Here is a 24,939-nt window from a genome sequence, read left to right as displayed (position 1 = left end):
TAAAGTGAAGGTGTGGTATGAGAGATTTGCACTGTCCATAAATCTAGTCATTTGTCTATAGTCCGTGACTGTGGCAGGTTGAATTTTAACTCCTTCATCGGAGTTTTTGGTCATGAGAATGTGATGTTATGTTCCCTGAGGGCTGATGAGACAGGAATTCATTTTTCTTTATCCCTTAAGATGACTGGTGGTACCTTTTCTTCAGGTACATTGACTGATTCCATTTCTGCTGTTTTGGGTTCTTCTGTGGTTGTAGAGATTTTTCTCTTCTTTTTGACCATTTGGAATTCTGAATGTGTTTCCAAGGTCTGATAGATGCTGTCTTGGAATGTAGTATCTTCTAGATTTGGGGAGTGTACAAAAGTCTGATTGTGTCTGTGCAATGAATTCATCACTTATGTCATCCATTTTTTCTTCTATGACTGCTGAGGAGGGGGGGAGGAATGTATCAAAAAGCTTAAATTTTCCTGTTTTCAAATCCTCTGTATACTCTGGTGTCCTGCACCAGGGAGAAAACATCACTACCAACAATAACATAGTCAATGAGACTTTTCTTATGCCTTGCCTCTTCTCTCCAAGTGAATTTGTACACATTTTTATGTTGGAACATGGTGTTAGTAATAACCAGTCCATGTCCTGAGCAGAAATCCAACAGATATTTGCCATTATTATTAGCTTTGCTCTTTTCTCCAAACTTTCTCAAAATATTTTTATGTCTGACATCATTTTCTACTCTGCTATTTAGATCCCCAACAAGGACCAACTTTTCCTTTTTCATTGTGTCAGTTGCTTTTTCTAAAGCCTCAAAAAATTCCTCCACTTCTACCTTAGTAGAACCTTCTGTGGGACCTTAGGCACAAATAAGTCTCATTGTCCAGTTCCCCATTCTCATATTTGGCCACATTATTCTACTTGTTACATGTTGAATACTATGGCTACTCCTTCTTTTCCTTGATTGTCATTGCGTGAATATAACATTTTATATATATTGCTCAGAAAGATCTCACCAGTTTTTGTCTTTTTTGTTTCAGTCACCCCCTATTATGTCGATCTGGTACTTATCAAATTACTCAACTAGCTCCATTTCTTTGCCATTCAGGCTTCTTATGTTGATAGTACTGATCTTTAACTCTGGTGATGTTGAGTTGGGATGTGTTTTCAGATTTGTTCCAGTAGCTGACTTTTCACTGTTCACCCTGGTTCCCTGGCAAAAACAACAGGGGCCTTGTTTAACTGGGCAATTCCGCAGCTGGCATGGAATTTTGTCATGTTGTACCATCATTTTGAATTTTGGTTTAACCAATAAGAATACAATTTGGTCGGCTAAATCCCCAATTGCCAGCCCATCCTCGTTCGTTCAGTATCCAGGTAGATACCCAACAGAGTTTACCATGAGAAGGTGAGGTTTAGAAATTAGGTCAGAAGCCCTGGTCGGTTCTCTGCATTCCTTTAAAGGCTATGTGGAGGTCTCCCTCTCAGTTATACAGCTTTGACCCTTAAGCATCCCTTGACCCTTACACAGTATAGTTAATAATAATATGCTTAACACGTATATTTAATATATTTACCTTTACCAAAAATGTTTTGAATATTTTTCAAAAATATATTCTGTATTCCCTAAAAATTAAAAAAAAATAAATATAAATAAAAAAAAATGTGAAATAGTTATATGCAATCTAAATTGAAAAACACTTCTCAATACCCATTTTTCATAACACATATAGGTAGCTTTTATATATTTTACTTACCAGACAGTAGGGCATGGCTAGTATTTTCAATATCTAAAATATAGTTGATCATTGAGGATTTTCCAGTGCTCCAAGGTCCCACAAATGTTATTTTTGGAAGACTAAAGACGTCGCTCTCTAAAAAGTATTTCATAAATTATCACAGGGCAAAATTTTGTCAAGTATATTGTAGTTTACAACATAGTTCAAAATCATATATCCAAGACAGTTCCACTATCAGAATACAGGGTCAAAAGCAGATGAATACTACAGGTGATCGCCCCCCCCCCCCAAATACAGTGTTATTTTATTTATTCATTGGGATTTTTGGTAGTTGTAGCAATTTGGCAAAATTTGATTTTTGCCAAATTGCTACAACTGATTAAATAAAAAAATTTAATCTTTCCTAGTTTGACAAACTAGGAAAGATGAAATTTTTTTAGACATCTTATATAAGATTTTATACACATTTTATAAGATCTTAGTTCACTATTTCATTTTAATGAAAACGTTTGTTCTGATTATTTGGTGAGGGAAATAAACATTATTTTATGAATTAAGATTATTATGAAGAAAGAGATGGAAAGGCTTATCTGGAAATCTAAGTAAAGATGATAGCAACTTTCATAGCAAAACATCATAAAGAACATGAAGGTTCAGATTGAAAATGTTAATAAGTATTAAGTCAATTTTGAGGATTTTCAAGTGCTTCAGAGTTCCACAAATATTATTTTTGGAAGACTAAAGACATCACTCTCTAAAAAGTAGTATTTCATAAATTATCACAGGGTAAAAATTTGCCAAGTATATTGTAGTTTACAAAATACTTCAAAATCAATTTTGGACTATTCATATAACAGCAAATCAAAAGTAAACTAACTTTTGTTCTAAGAAACTGGAGTCTTGTAGCAGTGTATTACTATAACAGCTTTCCCACATATTCCTTTAGGTATTCCATTACTTAGACAATTCACAGAAGTGTTGACAGTCACATCTGGTGATTTATTCAGCACCTCAAGATTTTACTGCTGGGTCATTTCCAGGTCAGAATAAATACTTGTTTGAACCTGTGTCTAATTCTCAGAGAGTATGATTTTTTTTTTTTTTTTTTTGTTGTTGTTATTAATGTAGCATGTAGCTTGATTTGGTAAAAAGGTTACATTTATTAAAATATTCAAAACAGTTATCATGGTTAGCTTAGTTTATGTACCATGGAACACAATTTGGGCATGGCAAGGTTAACCTTATGAAAGATTGTGGCATTGATAATGATTAGGGCTCTGTCCCAGAAATTCCAAGGAAATTTTCAAATATCTTTCTCGAGTCACAAGAAAAACATCGAGACATTTCAGAAATTTATATTTACAAATCAGTTTATTATAATTTTTTAATTTTAGTAAATTATTGTATCACATATATTACAGATGACAAAATTTTATTATGAATTAATGAAACTGTTTAATGACTGCAAAAAAATCTATGCTATTCATTTATTTTATACACCTGTGCTTGTTTCAAATTTAAAACAATGATATTTACATGACTACAAATTAAGTACAAATGAAACAAACACATAAGACATTTTTATTATACTTAGCTACTCTAAGAAGTGTAATTCACAGAATTACTCCTCTTATCAGGCCATTTTCATATAGCTTACTGAATACTGTATGGTTGCACCCATATCTCACAGGATTTTGAGAATGAAGTCTCTGCTAGAAGTGGTAGGGGTAGATGCCCTTTCCACACAAAATTAGTACGACAGTCAAACATCCATTCCCATGGTGGGATTCAAATCCACAGCCTGTTGGTTGGAGAGTGGGTACACTATCCACTAGACCAGTGGTTCCCAACCTTTTTCCACTTGTGTACCCCTTTTAAACCCATTTAAAAACAGCTATTTTAAAAACCCTTGTTTTTAAAATAGCTGTTTTTAAATACTGACAATTTTGTTCAGTGCCTATCTTAATGTAAAATAGTGGAAATCAGGTTTTTCCGCCATTACTAATTATTTTTTGTGTACCCCTGAATGGCCCAGCATTATCCACTAGGGTATGCGTGCCACCAGTTGGGAACTGATGCACTAGATCAAACAGGTCAGGCGGTTCATTAGTTAAATAAAAACTAAAGCCTCACTACTAGCATCAATGGATTTCCTTGCTTTAATGCATGATAAAATTATTTTTTATGTAGATTATATTAATTTTTAAATTTAATAATTTTCATATTTTCACTTTATCTTAAAAATTAAAATAAATCAATCTGAAGTTTGGAAACACTTTAAGAAATGTAAAAATGAAAAAGCAGCTCAGTGCAATCATTGTTTAAAGCAAATTTTATATAAGAGATCAAACATTAGCAGATCAATGAGACATTCAGACAGATGCATGAATTACATTTTAAAAGAAGTGCTGAGGAAAATACAGAGCATTCAAGTAGCTCAAAAAAGAATTAAGGATGATCATCATCATCAAATTCCTGACATATACCCTGAAGGGGTGCACGGGATATGATAGTACCATGAAAAATATACATCATTACTAACTTCCTATCTACAATATTCCTCCAAATCAGTCTATCATTTGTCAAGACTCCAATATTATCATTATCAGATCTTATATTTCTATCGTCTAAAGCACATTGTACCGTATCAATCCACCTATATCTTGGTCTTCCTCTGAGTCATTTTCCTTCCAACCTGGTAGAGAACACTCGTTTTGCTAATCTTTCCTCGCTCATTCTGTTTACGTGACCATACCACCTGAGATTAGCTGTGCTACTGCATTCCTGGATGCTGACATGTCAAGTTCTTTCCTAATATCCTCGTTTTTAAGAGGATATTGCCATTGCTGCCATCTGTTCACGCCTCTAATCTTTCTCAGGACTCGCATATCTGCGGTCTCTAGTCTTTGGTCAAGTGTTTTACTTCTGACCCAGCTCTCAGATCCATAAGTTAAAACTGGTTTGAACACTGTCTTGTATACAGCTAATTTAGTATTCAGACTAATTTCTCTCTTATTCCATATGAATTTATTGAATTGGCTTCCTACCATACCAGCTTTGTAGATTCTGTTGTCTATTTCCATATTTAATTTACCATCTTCACTAAAAATCATGCCTAAGTAGCTGAAATGTTTCACTTGTTCCACAGGTTTCCTGTTCACAACACAGCTGACATTTAACAATTCTTTTTTTCATTGTCTTTGTCTTTTTAATGCTGACCTTCATACCATATCTATTACAACAATTATTCAATTTAGTCAGGGAATCTTGCAAACTTTTAGCGGATTTATTTAGAAGTATAACATCGTCCGCATAAAGCAGAGAGCTGACATTAACATCTCCAATTCTGATATCATGTTTAATACCACTTTCCTTCATAATGTGATCCATATAGATAATGAATAACAGATGGGATAATGTACATCCTTGTCTCACACCAGATTTAACATTAAACCATCTTCCTGTACTTCCTTCAATTCTAACTGCTGACTTACAACTCAAATACAGACTAAGTATCGCATGATATAATGCCCCATTGACACCATATAACTGTAGCGTATTGAACAGCTTCTCTCTTGGCACCTTGTCATATGCTTTTTCTAGATCGACAGAACTTGAATACAGATCTTTGTTATATTCCCATGCTTTCTCAACTATCTGTCGTAAAGTGAAGATCTGATCCTGACAGCATCTATTTGGCATGAATCCAGCTTGTTCTTCACCAAGCTTTTCTTCTACAATTCTTCTCAACCGTTTCTCAAGTATGCTTGCATAGATCTTGCCAGTAACACTCAGTAGGGAAATACCTCTGTAATTCTCACATTCAGTTTTATTTCCCTTTTTATATATGGGTACTATTAAAGCTCTACACCAGTCATTGGGAATTCGTCACTCCGTCCAGGCTTTCTGAACTATGCAGTGCAGCCACTGTAAGACTTATATACCAGCATACAACATTTCTGGTCGAATATCATCTACTCCTGCTGCCTTTCCACATTTCAAGCCTTTGATGGATTTTTCTACTTCAAGTATGGATATGTATTCCTGACTGCATGCCTAGTCAGTGTTTTTTACCACTGTACTGTCATCACTGCTTTTCATTTAGCAGTTTTTCAAAGTAATTACTCCATACTTCAAGGATATCTTTTTCTCCTGTTTTCATGTCACCTTTATCATCTCTAACTCCTTTTACAGCACTCTTTCCTTGATTCGTAAAAACTTTACTTGATTCGTAAAAACTTTCCTTGATTCGCAAACTTCTTCAACAACCTCCAGAATATTTTATCATTTTCTTGATATTTATTTTCTATGTTCTTGCCAAAGTCCTCCCATGACTTTTCTTTAGCTAGTTTTACACAGTGTTTAGCTTTCTTACATTTGTCTCTGTATTCTCCAAGAGCACAAGCTGACTTATTTGCCAGGAACTTTTGGTATGCTTTTTTCTTTTCCTTCACTGCCTCCTTAACTTCCTGTGTCCACCACGGAGTTCTGATTTTTCTATCCTTGCAGACAACCTCACCACATGCTTCTCTGGCTGAATCAATCAGAGTTTTCTTCAAGGCGTGCCACTGAATCTCCAAGGTTTGGTTCCTGTTCCCAAACTCTTTCATTTTTTCTTCAATAACCTTTGTGTATTTTAGTATACAGTTCACATCTGAGAGCTGCTCAACTTTTATTCACTTTAAAACTTTCTTACATGTTATTCTTTTCAATATGAAATTCAATTTTATCCTGCTCAAGACTAAATAGTGATCACTTCCAATTTCAAATCCTCTGTACACTCTGGTGTCCTGCACCAGGGAAAAAACAGCACTATCAACAATAACATAGTCAATGAGACGTTTCTTATTCCTTGCCTCTTCTCTCAATGTGAATTTGAGCACATTTTTGTGTTGGAGCATGGTGTTAGTAATAACCAGTCCATAACCTGAGCAGAAATCCAACAGGTATTTGCCATTATTATTGGCTTTGCTCTTTTCTCCAAATTTTCCTAAAATATTTTTGTATGTCTGACAATCATTTCCTACTCTGCTATTTAGATCCCCAACAAGTACCATCTTTTCATTTTTCATTCTGTCAGTTGCTTTTCTCTAAAGCATCAAAAAATTCGTCCACTTCTAGCTTAGTAAAACCTTCTGTGGGACCATAGGCACAAATAAGTCTCATTGTCCAATTCCCCATTCTAATATTTGCTTACATCACTCTACCTGAGACTGCCTGTCATTCAAGAAGATTAGCCTTGTATTTTGTGTTGAATACTATGGCTACTCCTTCTTTTCCTTGATTGTCATTTCCTGAATATAACATTTTGTATTTATTGCTCAGAAAGATCTCACCAGTTGTTGTCTTTTTTGTTTCAGTCACCCCTATTATGTCAATCTGGTACTTATTCTAATTCCTCAGCTAGCTCCATTTCTTTGCCATTCAGGCTTCTTATGTTGATAGTACCGATCTTTAACTCTGGTGATGTTGAGTTGGGGGTGTGCTTTCAGATTCGTTCCAGTAGCTGACTTTTCGCTGTTCACCCTGGTTCCCTGGCGAAAATAACGGGGGCCTTGTTTAACCAGGCGATGCCCCAGCCGGCATGAAATTTTGTCATGTTGTACCATCATTTTCTATATTGGTTTAACCAATAAGAATACAATTTGGTCGGCTAAATCCCCAATTGCCAGCCCATCCTCGTTCGTTCAGTATCCAAGTAGATACCCAACAGCACCACGAGACGGCGAGGAATGGACATTAGGTCAGAGGCCCTGGTCGGTTCTCCGCATTCCTTTAAATGCTATGTGGAGGTCTCCTCTCAGTTATACAGCTTTGACACTTAAGCACCCCCTAAGGATGATCATTCAATTTCCAACCTTTATACAACATGATTAAATGAGACTAACTAGATTCGAACAATTGCCAATAGTTCTTTTATATGCGAATCAATTTCAAAGCAGAATTATGTATCCAAAGAACCAGTGAAATCTTAAAGTTAATTTTGAACTTCTATGAACATAAAAAAGGATGAGCAAAAAATTAAAGAATTAAGAGAAATGGATCACCATTTTAGTCTTACTTTGGATGAGCACACTAGTATTGGAAATAAAAGATATCTCAGTATTGTTCATTCAGATGATTCAGAAATTTTTAATTTAGGATTAGTCTGTATACCTGGAAAAATTTTTGTCATTTGATATTCAAAATACAGGAAGGCCTCATTTTAAGAAATGGTTAGGATCTCAGCCCACTGAATATGAATCACTTGTAAATTGAGGTAAAATTATAATGAATTTAAATAAGATTGTTCCCTTCAGCATGAAAACCAGAAACTCGAATGAATTTTTGTCTGATTTTTGAACCTGGAAAAACCAATCTCTGCTTGCCAGTAATGACTCTTTTCCACCAGCTCTTTCATTGATTTAATTAAACAAAGACTTTGATTTGTCCACGATTACTGCTTGAGTTACAGGAACGTTGCTTTGAATATGATGCTCTTGATACTTTTGCGCTAACAATTCCTGCAGTGAATGCTTTATCTTATCTGTATTGGTTACTATTGTTGAACCTGTAGAAGGCATTAACTTTAATGCTTTACAAACTTCAGAATGATGCTCACCTGATTCAATTCACTCGTTGAATCACTTTCATTTTTGATTCAATGGTGATTTTCTGCTTTTTGTAGCCTGAGGAAGATGTTGAATCAGCTCTACATTTAGTTGTTTTTAATTTATTGTTTAGTTACTGATGTTAGTAAAACTTGAACTTTTTGAGTAGTCCTTACAATATGGTTCATGGAGGACCAAAATGTAAATTGTTTTATAATCTTTACCCACAATGTCATATAATATAAAATAAAAGACAATTGTATCGTTGCAAATATGATGCATTTCGACACACAAAACAACAGAGATAACTCCTGATCTAATGGCTAACCATTTATTGAAAACCTCCAAGATTCATCCCAGCTCTACCAGGAAAATTGCTGTACAAGCTTCCATCAGACAAATCCTGAAGACGGAAACCGAGCTTCCTGAACTCGTATACACCCAATATCTCGGGAAGAAGTACAAATAGCCTTAAAACTTACCAAGAATGGCAAAGCTGCAGGAGTGGATGGTATACTCCCTGAATTCCTAAAACATCTTGGTCAACATGGCCAAAAATGGCTGGCTGCCCTTTTCTCAGAAATCATCATGTCTGGTAAATTACCAAAGCTGTGGCGGGAAGCCAAAATAATTGCCGTGTCCAAACCAGGGAAAGATCCAAATGAAGTGAAAAACCTACGACCTATCTCCTTGCTTTGCACCACTTTCAAGCTCTTTGAAAGAATTCTCCTTAAAAGAATTTCACCACTCATCAAAAGAGCACTTCCGACTGAACAAGCTGGCTTCAGGTCAGGAAGAAGTTGCTGTGACCAGGCCCTGACAACTCAAATTGAAGCAGGCTTCCAGAAGAAACTTAAATCTGGAGCCACTTTCATTGACCTAACATCTGCTTATGACACTGTCTGGATCAGGGGCCTCCTCCTAAAACTAGGAAAATTATAAAGTGTAAAAAAACTCTACAACTTTTTGAATCTATTCTCTCCAACAGAAAGATCTGGGTTCATATTGGCGGAAAAAAGAGCAGGCCCAGATTCCTTCACAACGGTCTTCCTCAGGGCTCTGTGTTATCCCCTATACTTTTTAACATCTATGTGTATGATCTACCTCATACCAAATCAAGCAGGTATATGTACACCGATGACCTAGCGATCTTACATCAATCTACCTCCTTTACCAACCTAGAATCAACCTTGAATACAGACCTGCACATCCTGGAAGAGTACTTCAAGCAGTGGTACTTGAAGCCAAATCCAACGAAAACAGTGTCCTTAGTATTTCACCTGTACAATGAAGAGGCGAATCGACAACTCAACCTTCCCTTCCGTGGAAAAATGGTAGAACATGAGCCTCACCCAAAATACCTTGGAGTGAGCCTGGACAGAAGCCTAACCTATAAAAGACACATCATGAACCTCTCCAATAAAATTAAAACCAGAAATAACATCATTTCAAGGCTTGCTGGAACAACCTGGGGTTCTGGTGAATCCTAAGGTCGTCTGCACTAGACCTCACATTCTCTGCAGCAGAATATTGTGCCACTGTCTGGGAAAGAAGTACACGCACTAACATTATAGACACCCAGCTGAACTCTACCATGCGCACAATTAGTGGGACAGTGAGAAGCATCCCTCTCTCCTGGCTGCCTGTTCTATCTAACATTGCTCCACCACGCATATGGAGAAGACAAGCCTTGATTAAGGAATTTAATAAAGCAATGAGCAACCCACTCCTACCCCTACACCAGACTCTCTTAAACCCACCTAGTCTTCGCCTCAAATCTAGAGAGCCTCTCTGGTCCATGGACGAATTCTCTTCAGCTGCACTGCCATCAATATCTAACATATGGAGAGAATACTGGTCCAATAATCTCCCAACAAACGGCTTCCTGGTAGAAGATCCCTGTGCTCCATAGCCTAGTTTTGATCATTGTAGGAAGATTTGGTCATCCATAAACAGGATCAGAACTAGTCAGGGAAGATGTGGCTATCTTTTACATAAATGGGGGCTGTCAGATCACCCTTATTGTGATTGTTTTCCCGTGGCTCAGACGATTACTCATATTGTATACGACTGCCCAAGGCGCCAATTTCACGGTGGTGGCCTACAGGACATCCACAAGGTGATGGATGAGGCCTTGAATTGGCTTTCCAGCCTGGACCTTGACCTGTAGTTGGTATGTGGCAGTGGTTATGGAGGAAACAGAAGATCACGGTCCCGTCTCACCACGAAGACGTTACTCTCATAGTCCTCGTCATAGTATCAGCAGAACTCATGTTAGAAGATGATGATACAGTGTGAAATGGGCCTCCTCTAATGGATCAAAGTTTCTCACACAAGACACAACTGCTCTCTACTTAAACCTCGGATACAGCTTCTTTTATATTGTGAAGTGTTGTGAGAACATGCAGCCTTGTCATATTTGAAAGTTTATTTTTCACTTGGTTAGAGTATAATAAAATTAGTTTAATCCTTTATCCAAGTGTGAGCAAACAAAGTTTGCACCTGAAAGTATCTTCAGGACTGGGGTAAGGTGGTACAACACCAGGGCAACTCGTTGCAAAGGTGGAGCAAGCTACCAGATACTTTCAGGTGCAAACTTTGTTTGCTCACACTTGGATAAAGGATTAAACTAATTTTATTATATTACAGCCTTGTCATACTTCCTACAGTATGACGATAATTGTCCCTGGCTTAATTATGACAAGTTACTTTTGCTTTATATTTAAAAAAAAAGAAAAAAGGGAAGACTTAGAAAGCAGGTTGTGCCTTTTATGTAATGAACTTTTATATGTTAAGATTTTCAACATTTGCTTCTGGAATTTGTGATTGTACTTTTCACTTACCAGTTTTCATGTAGCCATAAGCATAAATAAATAAATAAATTGATTTGAAATGTTTGTGAATTTGAATCTTCGTAAATAGAGGAAAAGTAAAATGAGGCCTTCCTGTATTGTGAACTTATAAACATAAGAATTGAATGATTTTGAACAAATATATATAGGCATCATATATATTGAAGTCATATCTTGAGCAAAAAAGGATGCCAAGGTTTTAGCAAATTGATGATGCTATAGAAATGATGTGATTATGTCGAGAAACACTAGGAGTAAGTCATTCTGAATCCAGTCTTGACTTAGCTGAGTGTTATTAAAGAGTAAGGTGAAAAAAATGGGATCTTATTTGCGATTTAAAAAAAACAAAAAAACACTGCTTCTGGAAGCACTGGAGGTTACTAGATTATCACCCCATTGAACAATGTGGCAATCATTGTTTAGCACACATTGTAGATAATCTTGAAGCTTCAAATGTTTGAGCACTGCAAGGATGAGTGGAGGCACTATCAGCAAAACTGTGGATGGAGTGTGTGTATATATGGGTCTGTGTGAGATGGCCATTTATGTATATGAGGAAGACGGTGGATGAAATAACAAGGTCAAGGAAAACAAGTGAGCTGCCCAAGAGAAAAATGGCAATCCAGTCACAAAGGGAGTAAAGCAGATCATAAAATGGCAATTTGCTGAGAAGCCCTTATTGCTAAATCATATCAAATTCCTTAAAAGTGCAACAGTATAGATTTCTATAAACCTTTCCATGGCACATGTCTAGAGGTATGTGACGTAGGTAAGGAGATATACTGTGGATCTTGAGTGGTGAAATCCATATTGGTTTTCAGTTCCCATAATGGTGACTGATTAGTTGACTTCTCCAGGTGTCAAAGAAATTGTTGATGACTTTCTTTATTATTTGAGGCTGCCAATAGCACAGGTGGTGAATTTTCTATATTTAATCCTTTCAAAGTTGGGTGTAGCCTTGTTAATAATGGCTTTTGCAAGTGGTGCAGACTTTAGCATAGTTTGTGAATGAAGTTGGAATTTTTTTTGTCTTAAGCCACTTATAAGCTGTTTTTAATACTACTTCATAATGTGGTTCATATATGCAGAGCTTGTTCTCTAATTTTCTCTTCCACAGTTATTCATAGCCTCTTTTCCAATATGCTTACATAAGTCTTACCAGGAATACTAATTAAAAAAATTACTCTATAATTCTCACATTGTTTTATTTCTCTTTTTTTATAGGTGGGCACTATGGGAGCTCTACTCCAATAATTTAACCCTGTGACCAGGCAATTTGAATTATGCAGTATAGCCACTGTAAAACATTATTAAAGCATTTCTGGTCAAATATCATTTACTTCAACTGTCTTTCCACATTTCAGGTTTTTGATGGCTTTTTCTACCTTAGATATGAATATGTGCTTTTGATTGCATTCCTCAATTATTTTTACCCCTATTATCATATCTTGTTTATTTAAGTCTTTCAAAGTAAGTACACCAGACATCTAGAATATCTTTATCTTCAGTTTTCATGTCATCTTTATTATCCCTAATTCCTTTTACAGTGCTCTTTTCTCAGTTTGTTTTTCAAGAGCCCATAGAACATTATGCCACCTTCTATTGTGTCTTCTATTTCTATACTACTTATTATGTATTGGCGATGACTGCAGATGCTCAGTCATAGATCATATGCACTGCATAGTGTGTATTCGCAAATCGTCTACTCAACTCTCCCCCAAGATTAAATCCTGAGTGTGCCACTGGCAGTGCTACTTATAATTTTTCTCAACTTTGCAACATTTCATCTCCTACTATAATTGTCATTTGATTTAAGCTAGTATGTAATACAGTTTGACTAATTAAGTCCCATGTTGCTAGCTCATCCCTATTCATTTGTTCAGCATCCAGGCAGATAATGGAAATATTCAGTCTTGTGCATCTAAAAATCATACTATGTCTGTGCAAAAGTACATATGTTTACAGTACAGATTCTTACTATAAAAAGAACAAAAAAAGAGGATGAGTTTAAATTAGAAATTAACTTACCTCAAAACATGCTACTTCCTATCCTCATGTAAATAGGTTAAGTAGTCCTAATAACATGGAAGTGGAGGAACCACACATGCATTTATACAATTTAGAAGATGTATAATTTACTGAGTTCAGAAAAAAATAAAAATTGAGAAGGGTGAGAATATAGAAAGAGTAATTTACATAGAAAATATAACTTACCTCAAAATGTGCTTCGCATTGTTGTTGAAATAAGTAAGCAGTCCTGATAGTATGAATAATAAATAAAAATAAAAAGTAATAAAAAGACATGCATGATCACCTGATGATCATGCATGTCTTTTCATCACCTGATTTTGTGTACAACATTGCAGCATACAGAAGACTGTTTAAAAGTGCTTCTGATGTACTTTGTTTTAATTAGCAAATTGCCTTGGAACACATGTTGGAGTGCCAAGGCTTAAATACAGGCTGAGAATACAAGTTGTATTGTGGAATGAAAGTACTCATACCAATAAGAATAACTTCTGTTAAGAATTCAAAGCAGGCATTGCAAATCAGAAAACTAAGAGCAGTAGTCAATGGGATAAAGGAAGAGCAGAAATGCGATGGGTGATTTGTGCCAAAGAACTTGAGGATGAGAATCTGTGGAAATATATTTGGATAGAAATCTGTATCATACTGTGACACAGATTACTGGATTCATAGAATTAGTTATGAAAGTGGTGAAGTCCATATCCATTAATTTCTCACTTATCCAACATTCAAGTGTAAGCAAACAAAGTTTGCATGTGAAGTAACTTCACTACTGGGCAACTTGTATATAGAGGATAATGACTTCACTTCACTTTCGACCTTTATTATTGATGTCTCATCAGTGGGAGCCAGACCCAGAAGTGATTGAAGTAATGAAGAAGTCATATTTCCATATACAAGCAGCCAAAAGGTGTCAACACCTGATTACTAAAATACTCTGGATTAGAGATAGATGTTGAGTCTTTCCACTTGTTTATACTATAAATTAAAGATGCCAAGAAATTATAGTCTTGGTTTTTTTTTGCTTACACTTGGATAACGGATTAAAGAAAGAAATAATTTCTTGGCATCTTTAATTTATAGGATAACCAAGTGGAAAAACTTTCAAAAATGTGTTTATGGTTTTGACCGCTAGAGTGTGTTGTAATCACAGGTGCAATTTTTGAGTTGGGTGATGCAGCAGTTTTCATATGGCAACTGTTGAAGTAACAGTGTGTGTGAATGGAGCATGTCAGAAGTTGTGTCATGGAGTAAAGAGCTGTAATAAAATTTTACTGTAAATTAGGAAAAACTGTTACAGGAGTGTTCCAAGACCTAAAAAAAGTTTACAGTGATATCTGAGCCGCATGAAACTGCTGCATCACCCAACTCGAAAGTTGCACAGGTGTTTTCCACTGGTTTTCAATGTTTAAAGAGGAGAGGGAGTCCTTGGAGGATGCATCATGTTGTGGACAGCCAGTTTTTGCACAGACAAATGAAAATGTGGTGAAAACTAAGGAAACTATTGCCCATAACAGGCAAATAAACACTAGTCTACTTGCTGTATAGCTTGGTGTTGGTAAGGAAATGGCCCAATTAATCTTAGAAAGAGATTTGCACAAGAGGAAGATTTGTTCAAAGTATGTTTGCTGCACACGTTGACACAAGAATAGAGAGTATGGACTTTACAACAGTGTTATAAATAACTATTTTAATTTCCCGACATTTTGACCTTCATATTAAGGTCATCATCTGGAGTATATACAGGGACAAGCTGAGTTACATTTCACACAGCATGCTAAAGAGACAATGATTTGATCAACGGTTATCTATTGGTATGACCTCTAGTGAAAATATATATATGTAAAAACAAAATACAAATAAAATGAAAGAATTAATTATTTAGAAACTACATCATGATACAATTATAACATGGTTGTAAAGTCATAATTTCTAAAATGAATACTGATCACCATGTAACACTAAAAGAAAGGAAGAATAGAGAGAGCACCAGGTTGCATGCTGTCAAAAAAAACTGCATCCATACAGTTGATCAAAATCATGATGTGATGTAAAGAATTGTCACCGGTGATGAAAGTTGGTGTTTTCAAGTTTGATCTGGAAATGAAATGTCAGAGCATTGAATGGCGTGGAACGTCTTTTCCTCAGCAGAAGAAAGTCAGGTTGCAAAAATTATGTATCTAGATAATTTTTTTCGACATATCCACCACAAATTTGTTCCTGAGGGCACCACAATGAATGGTCAGTATTATAACAACACACACATGCACTGTGCACTTCCTGTATAGCACTTTCTGGCTTCAAAATCAACCTGCAAGATTGAACCCCCCCCCCTTCCTTCACTACTCACCAGATTTGGCTCCTTTTTCCTCTTGCCAAAAATGAAGTGTGCTTGGAAAGGGGAGCACTTCAGCAACATTGAGTACATCCAACATGGTGTGACCCAGAGACTGAAGGGGGTTCCTGTTCAGGACTTCCACCGTATCTTTGAACACTCATACAACAGACGTAAACGTTGTATGGAGTTGTAGGGAAATTATTTTGAATATGTGTAATTGACAATTCCAAATGCAGTTCTTTGCTTTGACATAATAATTAAATTGTTGTCTCATGACTTAATGGGCACAACACTGTGTGTGTGTGTATATATATAAAACCCTGATATCAAAACTGAAGATGGCAATGTCAGATTTGTATGCAGAAACTGTTATACTGCAAAAGAAATCCAATTCACATCTACAGATTCCTAAACTATAATTGAATAACTGCTGTAAAAGTTAGCATGAAAATCAGTAATAAAAAGAGCATCAAAATAGGATTTAACATGAAAACATGAACTGCATCCTGAATGGAGACCCTATAGAAAAAATAAAACTTTTCAACTATTTAGGCAAAATTTTTAGTGAAGATGGCAAATATTTTATCTTATGGATCTAAGGGCTAGGTTAGAAATAAAACACCTCCTTAAAGACTACAGACCAGAGAGAGGTCTGTAGAAAATGAAGGTAGTAAATAGCATTAATATAAGTGTGAAATACATTAAGAATAAATAAGAAACATATTGACATAGTTTTCTCCACTTACTCAGATAGTGTGCATGTTTTTTAAGGTCATTTCATTGTCCAACTTTCTAACTTATGAACGAGAGAGAGCGAGCGAGCATGCAATAAATCCATACTGTGAATGCAATGCAGTGTATCAAATATTGAATGGATTTTATAGTAGAGTAAGATTTTTATTTTTTTTTTTATCGATTAAGCTTTATTAAATTCTGTTGAGAAATTTTTGCCATGTAGTGAACATAAAACATTCTGCTTCATAACATATTGAAAACAGTAGCTATGACAGATACAAAGATATTATAAAATCATAGCAATAACATTACCAGGACACAAAATGCAACATATATGATTTTAATTTAAAATGAACTATGTGTATCTGTTTCATAAACTCAGCCAACAGTAAATTACGTTACATATTCTGGCTAGCTATGTTAAGCTGAGGTTCAGGAACTGTCTCAGTAGTCCAGGACTGATTGCATTTTATATAGATGATAATTAAAGAAATTACAATATTACTATAAAATGTAAAATTTTTACCGGAGATTATATTTGTATTCAGCTCATTAAATTTATATGCATTTTCAAGAGGCTTAATAGAATTAGTATATATCCTATTAAGTTTCTGTAGTATCTCTATCACATGTGGATCTTCACTGATGTTATTTGGTTCATCTAAATGAAATGTTGACACTAAGTGATCTCGGCTTCTTTCTCCAAACTTTCTAGCAGTAATATGCTCTGTCCCACCATTATGATTGTTTTCTGAGCTTGTCTGATGTGCTGTTAATTAAAGAAACAAATATAAGCGTTCCACATGGATTAGATGTGGTAAGAAAATAAACATATGAATGTATAATCAAAATGTATACAAACAAATATGTGAAAACATAAGAATACAATATAGTACAATCGCCTAATCTTAGAAAAATCAGATGAGTTTTGATTTAATCCATAAGGGAGGGAAAACTTCACAACTGCCTGCAATATGCAATGTATGCAACTGCTTGAGCATATATCTCTAGGTAAACATTTTGGGAAGAAAAGTAGGTAGATAGGTAGGACAAAAGGTATTTCAATATTTGCTTACTAGAAAATGCATGCTTCATAATTTATCCACATACATACTGTTATTTAACTCCACAAAGAAATATTAACAATATTGCCATCTATTTACTGTTATTTATTTTGTAATAAATTTTAAACAATCAACAATATGAGGCAGTAAAATGCAAAATACAATATAGTAACTAGCACAATGAGGCTGCTGAAGGGTGGTATAATAATCAGAATTATTATTATACTATGAGAAGTAAAGTATATCTACAAAGTGGCTTTGGTATGTTGACTAGTACTGAGAGCAACTAACCCCTATCATGATCACTGATCATGAGAGAGGTTAGTTTGTCAAATCTAGTATTGCCATCTATTTACTGTTATTTTGTAACAAATTTTAAACAATCAACAATATGAAACAGCAAAATGCAAAAAACAGTATAGTAGCTAACATAAGGAGGCTGCTGGAGAGTGTTATAATAATCGTCAAAAAAAAAAATCAGCTAATGCCTTTTTATTCCCGTATATAGGGAGTAGGCGAGGCCATTTTTAGCCCTATCTAACTTTTGGAGACTGAGTGGGCAGTTCAATCTCCACTGGAACCCAATCAGAGATAGATGGCCCAAGGCTATCACTAATTAAGCGGCATGCAGTGAAGAGAGACGGCTCAACAAATGCCGCCATCTCGTGGTCTCGTATTTAATGTCTGAAATAATGTGGGTTCTACGGTCAATTTTCATGAGTTTACAGGAGAAAAAACCCACCTGCCCATGTCAGAGATAGACTAACTCGGGAACCGGTCGAAAAAAGGCTTAGAAAAATTTCTTCTAGTCGCTGACTAGATTCGAAACCAAGAAGTCTTCCTTTGTGCGGTTAAGCAGCGTGGTCTGCAAACACCACATCCACTGAGCTACATAGGTCATATAATCATAAATTATTATTATTATTATATTATGAGAAGCAAAGTGTATATACAAATTGGCTTTGGTATACCTGTTGACTAGTACTGAGAGCAACTAACCTCTTTCATAATCTCCGATTTATCACCTAATTTTTATGTCAAATCTAGTAATGAAATGCAAGGTTACATAAGAAACTTACAGCACATTAGTATTACTGATAAGCCAGAGATTATATAAACTGGGAATCCTGCTTTAATGCCACGACATGGTATTTTTCATGTCAATTCATGCCTCCAATAAGCAAAGTGGTGGTTCTCGCTAGACAATGAAAATCACCTACAAACTTTTATAAACGTTCATGCTACACTGGGATTTGGAGATACAATCATGTATTTCTAAGCTGTATGGTATTTTTCATGTCAATTCATGCCTCCAATAAGCAAAGTGGTGGTTCTCGCTAGACAATGAAAATCACCTACAAACTTTTATAAACGTTCATGCTACACTGGGATTTGGAGATACAATCATGTATTTCTAAGCTGTAGAGATGCATATTGTATCTCTCAGCTGTTAGCTCATTGAAAGACAGTTTAAATGTTTCCTTTTCTGTGAAATCAAAAACTTGGCTTTGTTCTTGAATTGGGTGACTGCTTGACTATTTAGTAAATAATCCTGCTTCTACTTTACCAGGTTATTAATGGAAGGGTCAGAGAATGGTGGTCACATCAACAGAACAGTTAAAATGCAAAATCAGAGACAGCATTGCTAAAGTTACTCTGGAAATGTTGGAGCACAAAAAATTGCACTTGTTTACTCCAAATTAAAACTTGGCATTCTAATTATCACTGACAATATTTGATGGACACTCTGTATGTGCATGTTTCATCTTCTGGTTATTTCCCTTTAAAGTGTCACACTAACCTGAATGTCACAACTAATCAATCTGGCTTCACATAAATCTAGTTAACGTAATGACAGTATGGTTAATCCTATCTACATATACTTACAGTGCGAAAAAAACAATTAAAAAGAACAATAAAAATTTATGCATCCCATCCATTTTATTTCTGCCTATATAATGAAAAACTTTTGTTGCCAGAGACAGTTCTGAATGTTTTCATGGCAATCCAAGGTTCTGCTTTCAGTAGCTGAGTGGTACAACTTTCACATGTTCTATATGGTACCCAAAAAACAGAACTTTTTCTTCATATAAGCTTTCTTTTTCCCACATTTGCGAATGTCATGGGTTGATGGTACTTATCTGTCGATGCACTTCGAACACAAAAGCAATGCTGAGTGTTGATACCTAGCAAAGATGATGTTTTTAGTGTGAAATAGTGAAATGTGAGGGGGGGGGATGGAAATTGTTTTTTTTTTTCTCTCATGCTTCCAATTAGTTATTTGAGAGTGCTCACTGCATGAATACAAACTTGGCACAAAGGCTACACAAAAGATACAATGTGCAAACGCACAATTATACAAAAAAAAAAAAAAAAAAAACTACATTAGATGATGAATCATTTTGTGATGAACTCTGTGAGGAATGACTGACTCACATTGCAAACAACACATTAAAGGCTATCACTGAAAAAGTGATAGCCTTTAATTTGGATTTAAAAGTTGGATTTAAGCCAAACCAGTCATAAGCCATTTTTGGACTAGATGTAGATATAATAAAAACGTATCTATGTCCAGAAACACCAAAATGATCACATCATTAGTTATTATCCATTGTGCTGCACCATCAAACTAACAGAAAATTTTGTTGCATGTCTAACAGAATACAGCGGGTATAATTACAAGCTACTACTCTTTGCACAATTGCAGCTAGTTCACAATGTGCTGCTCAAAAAAACAGCCTGCACTAGTTAAATGCAAGTGTTGCTTTCCATCGGAACAATATGAAACTTCACATGGTATTAGTGACTTGGGTTGAGCTACACAGTATTAGTTCAGAAACTGTATCCCACCTTCCACAGATATTCCAGAGACATCTTGCCATATGATCAGCTTTTTTTTTTTTTTCATTGTTGATTTACTGATATCTTCTCTTCCAATTCTTGCAATGATGACCATGGCAAAGTATCTCCCGCCCTCCAAATCCTTATATGCATGCACGCACGCACACATGCACACTCATACAATCATTTAGCAGAGTGCATAATGTATAAAAGGTTTCTTTCCCTTTGGCCACCAACCTTGCTGCAGTGTATGTGCAACGAAAAAGCTTACTGCACACTTAAGTGTGCATTAAGCTTTTGAATTGTTCCCTTATAAAAGTCAATAATTGAAAAGCTGAAGTGGGAAACTAACAGTTATGAACAAAAGGTACAGTATGGCATGCAAAAAAAAAAAAAAAAAAAAAAGTACTGATCAATTACAATAATATATGTGATGGAGTAAACGGGTTTATTAACAAAGAAATATATCCTTACACATAATATGTATCTATATCTACAACTATTGTGGAATGCTGGTCGAATAAAGCATTAATGACATAGATTACTTGCTTGCCATATGATCTTTCAAGACAGGTTTTGTAGCGCATGCAAAGGTTCTCTGTCACCTTGGAGAACAAGGATTGGGACATCTGCTGGACTATTGTGTAATTATTTCATCAAGGTTTGAAGGTGGGCAATGATGGAGTACACATGACATAAACATACCTCAAACTAAGGCATCAAGTGATGGGAGATCAGGAGAACATGAAGGATATGGGAATTCTGTGAACCGTGAAATGAGCCCCCCAGGAAAGTGTTCTGATAAAGAGGTTCTAGAACAATGTGATGTATGACAGATTGCTCCGTCCTTTTGGAATACCTGTGCATGAAATAGAATGTTTTTAGCACAACACAACCTATGCAAATCCTGGGTGAATAGAACCAACACATTCTTGATGTAGCATTCGCTATTCAAGGTCATGGTTACACCAATGGCTGGAAGTCACACGGTGCAGCGACCTTCTTGCTGTGAAGAGGTTTCTCTCTTGGACAAATTTAGGTCTCGAGAAACCTGTAGGTTCATTTGTTTGCATGACTGCTTAGTTGGAAATGCACTTCATCCGAGAACCAGACATTATGGAGGAAGGACTGATCTTCGTAGACAATTGCCAGCATACGTGTACACTATTCCTGCCATGCAGCATAATCCGTTGCTGTTAAACACTGACCCAACTGAATGACAGACTAAAATGCATCTAGCTCCTTAAGGATTCTCTGTAGCGACTGCCTCAGTATCCCATGTTTTACCCGTTTTCAGCATTGACTGTGTTTTGGTGACATGCTCCAGCACACGCCCATGATTTTCATGTGTGTTAACAGTTCGTGGTCTCTGAACACCCTTTGCATTGTGGCAGAACACTCCCAGTACATTGGAACCTCTAGATTAAGGCAATGATGACACTATTGCTTGGGGCATGTTTACGGAAATGACAAACAAACCAACTCTGTTTGAATGAAAATAATGCTCAACAATAAACATCTTTTATTCAAACATCAACACCACTGCTACAGCTAAATATAAGGCATACACTCTACATGTGCTCTTTTATTAATGCGCATACAGCTGAATGGCATATCTCATAGCACGTGTACTGATGGAGGTGTCAAAGTCAATACTGTTTTTTTTTGTGCCATACTGTGTGTGTGTGTGTGTGTGTGTGTGTATATATAGGAATATATACTAATATACTGAAGTTAGTACTACAACATGGTAATTGTTTCCATAATTCGTTAAAATGAGTAACACTCAGACATCAAAGCATGACAGATCTCGTTTCTTGTACACACCTGCACCTCCAAAACCATAGCTTCTGCAGCCAGCAAAGAACTCAATACTTTTCTGCACAAAGCACTTTTCACCTATACAACTGCTAACATTCTATAAATCTCAAATCCATCCAAACATTGAATACTGCTCACATGTTTTGGTTGGTGCAGCCAAAGCCTCACTAGAATTGCTTGATGCTATTCAGGAGGGGGAGAGAGAGAGCAATTAATCAGTTGAAGACTTTTCTCTCACTGAATGCCTCTTCTACAGGTACCCCCACCCACACACACACGCTTATCTGCAGTCAACCATGGTCCAAAAATATTAAATAGAAAATTCCAGAAATAAACAATTTAAAATTACATAGGCAAATAAGATACTAGATCCAACATTATTTCAAAGTCTGTTGTTATAATTGTTCTATTTTATTAGAACAATTATACATCATTAGTTATTACTAATAATCTCTTACTATGCCTAATTTATAAATTAAACTTTATCCTAGGTATATATAGGGTTCGGTACTATCCACAGAGGTCTTTGAACGTATCCCCCATGGATAAGGGGGAAGGGAACTACTGTGCTTTCATGGTCAATGCTTAGCTGAATTGGTAACTATCATTCTTTCACTTTCTTGAAAATTGTAAGAACAAGCAAAGCTATTTCTAAATAGCTATGTGGCTAATGTGTAGAAAAAATATATACAATTTATTAAGAAACCTGCAATAATTTCCTCCAACATAAAATGGACTTGTCAGGTAGAAAGAAGAAATCATCACTAACAACATTCAAAACATGAAATCATAAGAATAAGTCACATAGCATGTGCTTACTAGCTCATGTCTCAGTGACAGCTAAGTTGACAGGAATGCACTATTAGAGTTCAAAGAAACAACTGTAAAAAGTTTCTGAAATTAAATGTAAATAATATATAGAAAAAATTACGAACAGTTAATGGTAGTTACTTTCTCAAACTTTGAAACTGGCATACAGTCAAAGTTTGATTAAGGTTTGAATGATTTCAGCATTAGTCCATCTATACCAGACTAATGTATGAGTGGCATACAATCTCTCCAGGATGGAAATCATATTAAAAAAATTAAAAAAAAATTCAGAAAACAAAGTTGAAGACTCAATGGATTAAGAAATATATTAACAAAGATGCAAAAATATGTTACTCAAAAGACACAGAGATAGAATGGAAATCATAAAGAAATCAACTATTTATAATTGCAGAAATAAAACTACATTACTGTGTAAGCAAATATTTCTTATATTTTTGCTTTTTAGAATTCAAGTAAACATAGGCAGATAGTGCACACTATCTCTACTGTTATTCTTCATCTATATAAATCACATATACTGTATTTGCTGGCATATAAGATGCACCGGCCTATAAGACATACCCTCTTTTTCGTATACATTTTTTAGGAAAAAAACTTTATCACTGAATATTATAATGAATTTACATAATGAAATTCAATAATTTTTTCTTCATATTCAACTGGCATCTTCTGTGATATTTTTGTTTTAGTCCACATACATTGTTGGTTTCTCTTCATGAATCTTGAACACCATGATGTTGATCCAGTAAAGTTGGCGATAGCCTCTGTTAGTGGTTATCGATTTTGCTTGATGAATAATCATTTTTGCAGACACTGAAAGTCCCGCTTTTCTGTGGTCTAAAACAGCGCTTCCCAAACTGTGGGCTGCGGCCCCCTTGGGGGCCGTACGTTTTGTTGAGGGGAGCCGTGAAATAATGAAAACAAATTTAAAATGTTTTAAGACTAAGTAGATTTTTTTTTATTTTAAAAGAAACGTATTTAACTTTTATTATTTATTATTTCTTTTTTGTTATTTTTTATATTTTAATGCAAAAATTCACACATTGGTGTTGGTTCACAAACTTTGCTTCCTGCGTATTTCGGTGCTTAATGAATATTAGTAAATATTGCTTATTCATATGTTTCATTTCAAAGCAGTGGTTAATTGTATTTACTTTGAATGCTCTCCAGGGAAGCTCCAAATCATCCCATCCCTTTCATCATGCGTTCGTAATCAGGGACTGTTGATACTGACTTTATATACATATCAAAACTTGTTTTATATTATCACTGTCATCCGAGCTAGTTTTCTGCTACCAACAAAAGTTTCGCATATACTTCACACATGAAAAAAAGCTTAAACAAGTTCATGTGGGGAGATGGTAACTGGCTTGCAGTGGTAAACAACACGCCCTCCCTAACAGCCACTATACTGCGGAGGCAATAAAAACAAGTACTTTTATTATGCCAGTGAATAAGGTATGAGGAGTCTGTGTAATATATTTGTCAACAAATAGTGCAATTAGAGACAACTGGGATAAAAACACACTAATTAATGAACCACATGTCCCCTCATACAGAAACTATGCTGTATAGACTGAAACAAAACCATATGTTGCATGGGCAAACACAGTATCTAACTAAAAACTATTGTTATTAATTAGATGTGTGTGAGTTCGATTTCCCAAGGCAGCAATAAAATTCAACAGAACGTGTTAAAATTCGTAAAAGTGTTAAAACTAAGTAATATGCGAGGGCTGTTCAATAAGTAATAAGACTAATTTTACTGTCACAAAACCACTCATCACAATATTAATTTCTGTGGAATAAAGAAATGTTGCTGTCTGTATTAACAAAAGAGGTTGATAGATGGCGTATACAGGTTGATGTGCCAGAGTGTCACTTGACTAAATGCAAGCTTGTTTCGGCGCGCCTACGAGCCGCGACCAGTCGTCGAAATGCAAGCGTCCTTGGAACATCGTTATGAGATTAAATTTTGTGTCCGTTTGCAAAAATCGGCATCGGACACTACTGACATGATACGTGAAGCTTTCCACGATGAAGCAATGTCAAGGGCAAGTGTTTTTCGCTGGCATAAAACTTTTAAGGAAGGAAGCCAAAATGTGGAAG

The 24,939-nt window shown here is 35.6% G+C and overlaps 1 protein-coding gene across 1 annotated transcript in view; it reads right to left on the bottom strand.

Annotated features, from left to right (window-relative positions):
• LOC150105732 (sarcalumenin-like) overlaps positions 1–24,939 on the bottom strand; it is an 86,808-nt gene that overhangs the window by 46,314 nt on the left and 15,555 nt on the right. Inside the window, exons 2-3 of the mRNA XM_090394542.1 lie at positions 16,800–17,042; positions 1,749–1,865 (exon numbers count right to left, since the gene is read on the bottom strand). Of these exons, the coding sequence (XP_090250668.1) occupies positions 1,749–1,865; positions 16,800–17,042 (360 nt within the window). The remainder of the gene's footprint in view (positions 1–1,748; positions 1,866–16,799; positions 17,043–24,939) is intronic.

Source organism: Typopeltis vanoorti, chromosome 6 (assembly GCF_054136105.1).
Source record: "Typopeltis vanoorti isolate ZY-2024b chromosome 6, IOZ_Tvanoo_1.0, whole genome shotgun sequence".
Classification (NCBI taxonomy): Eukaryota; Metazoa; Arthropoda; class Arachnida; order Uropygi; family Thelyphonidae; genus Typopeltis; species Typopeltis vanoorti.
The sequence above is the reverse complement of the archived record's forward strand: the minus strand, read 5'-3'. Positions and strand labels throughout refer to the sequence as shown.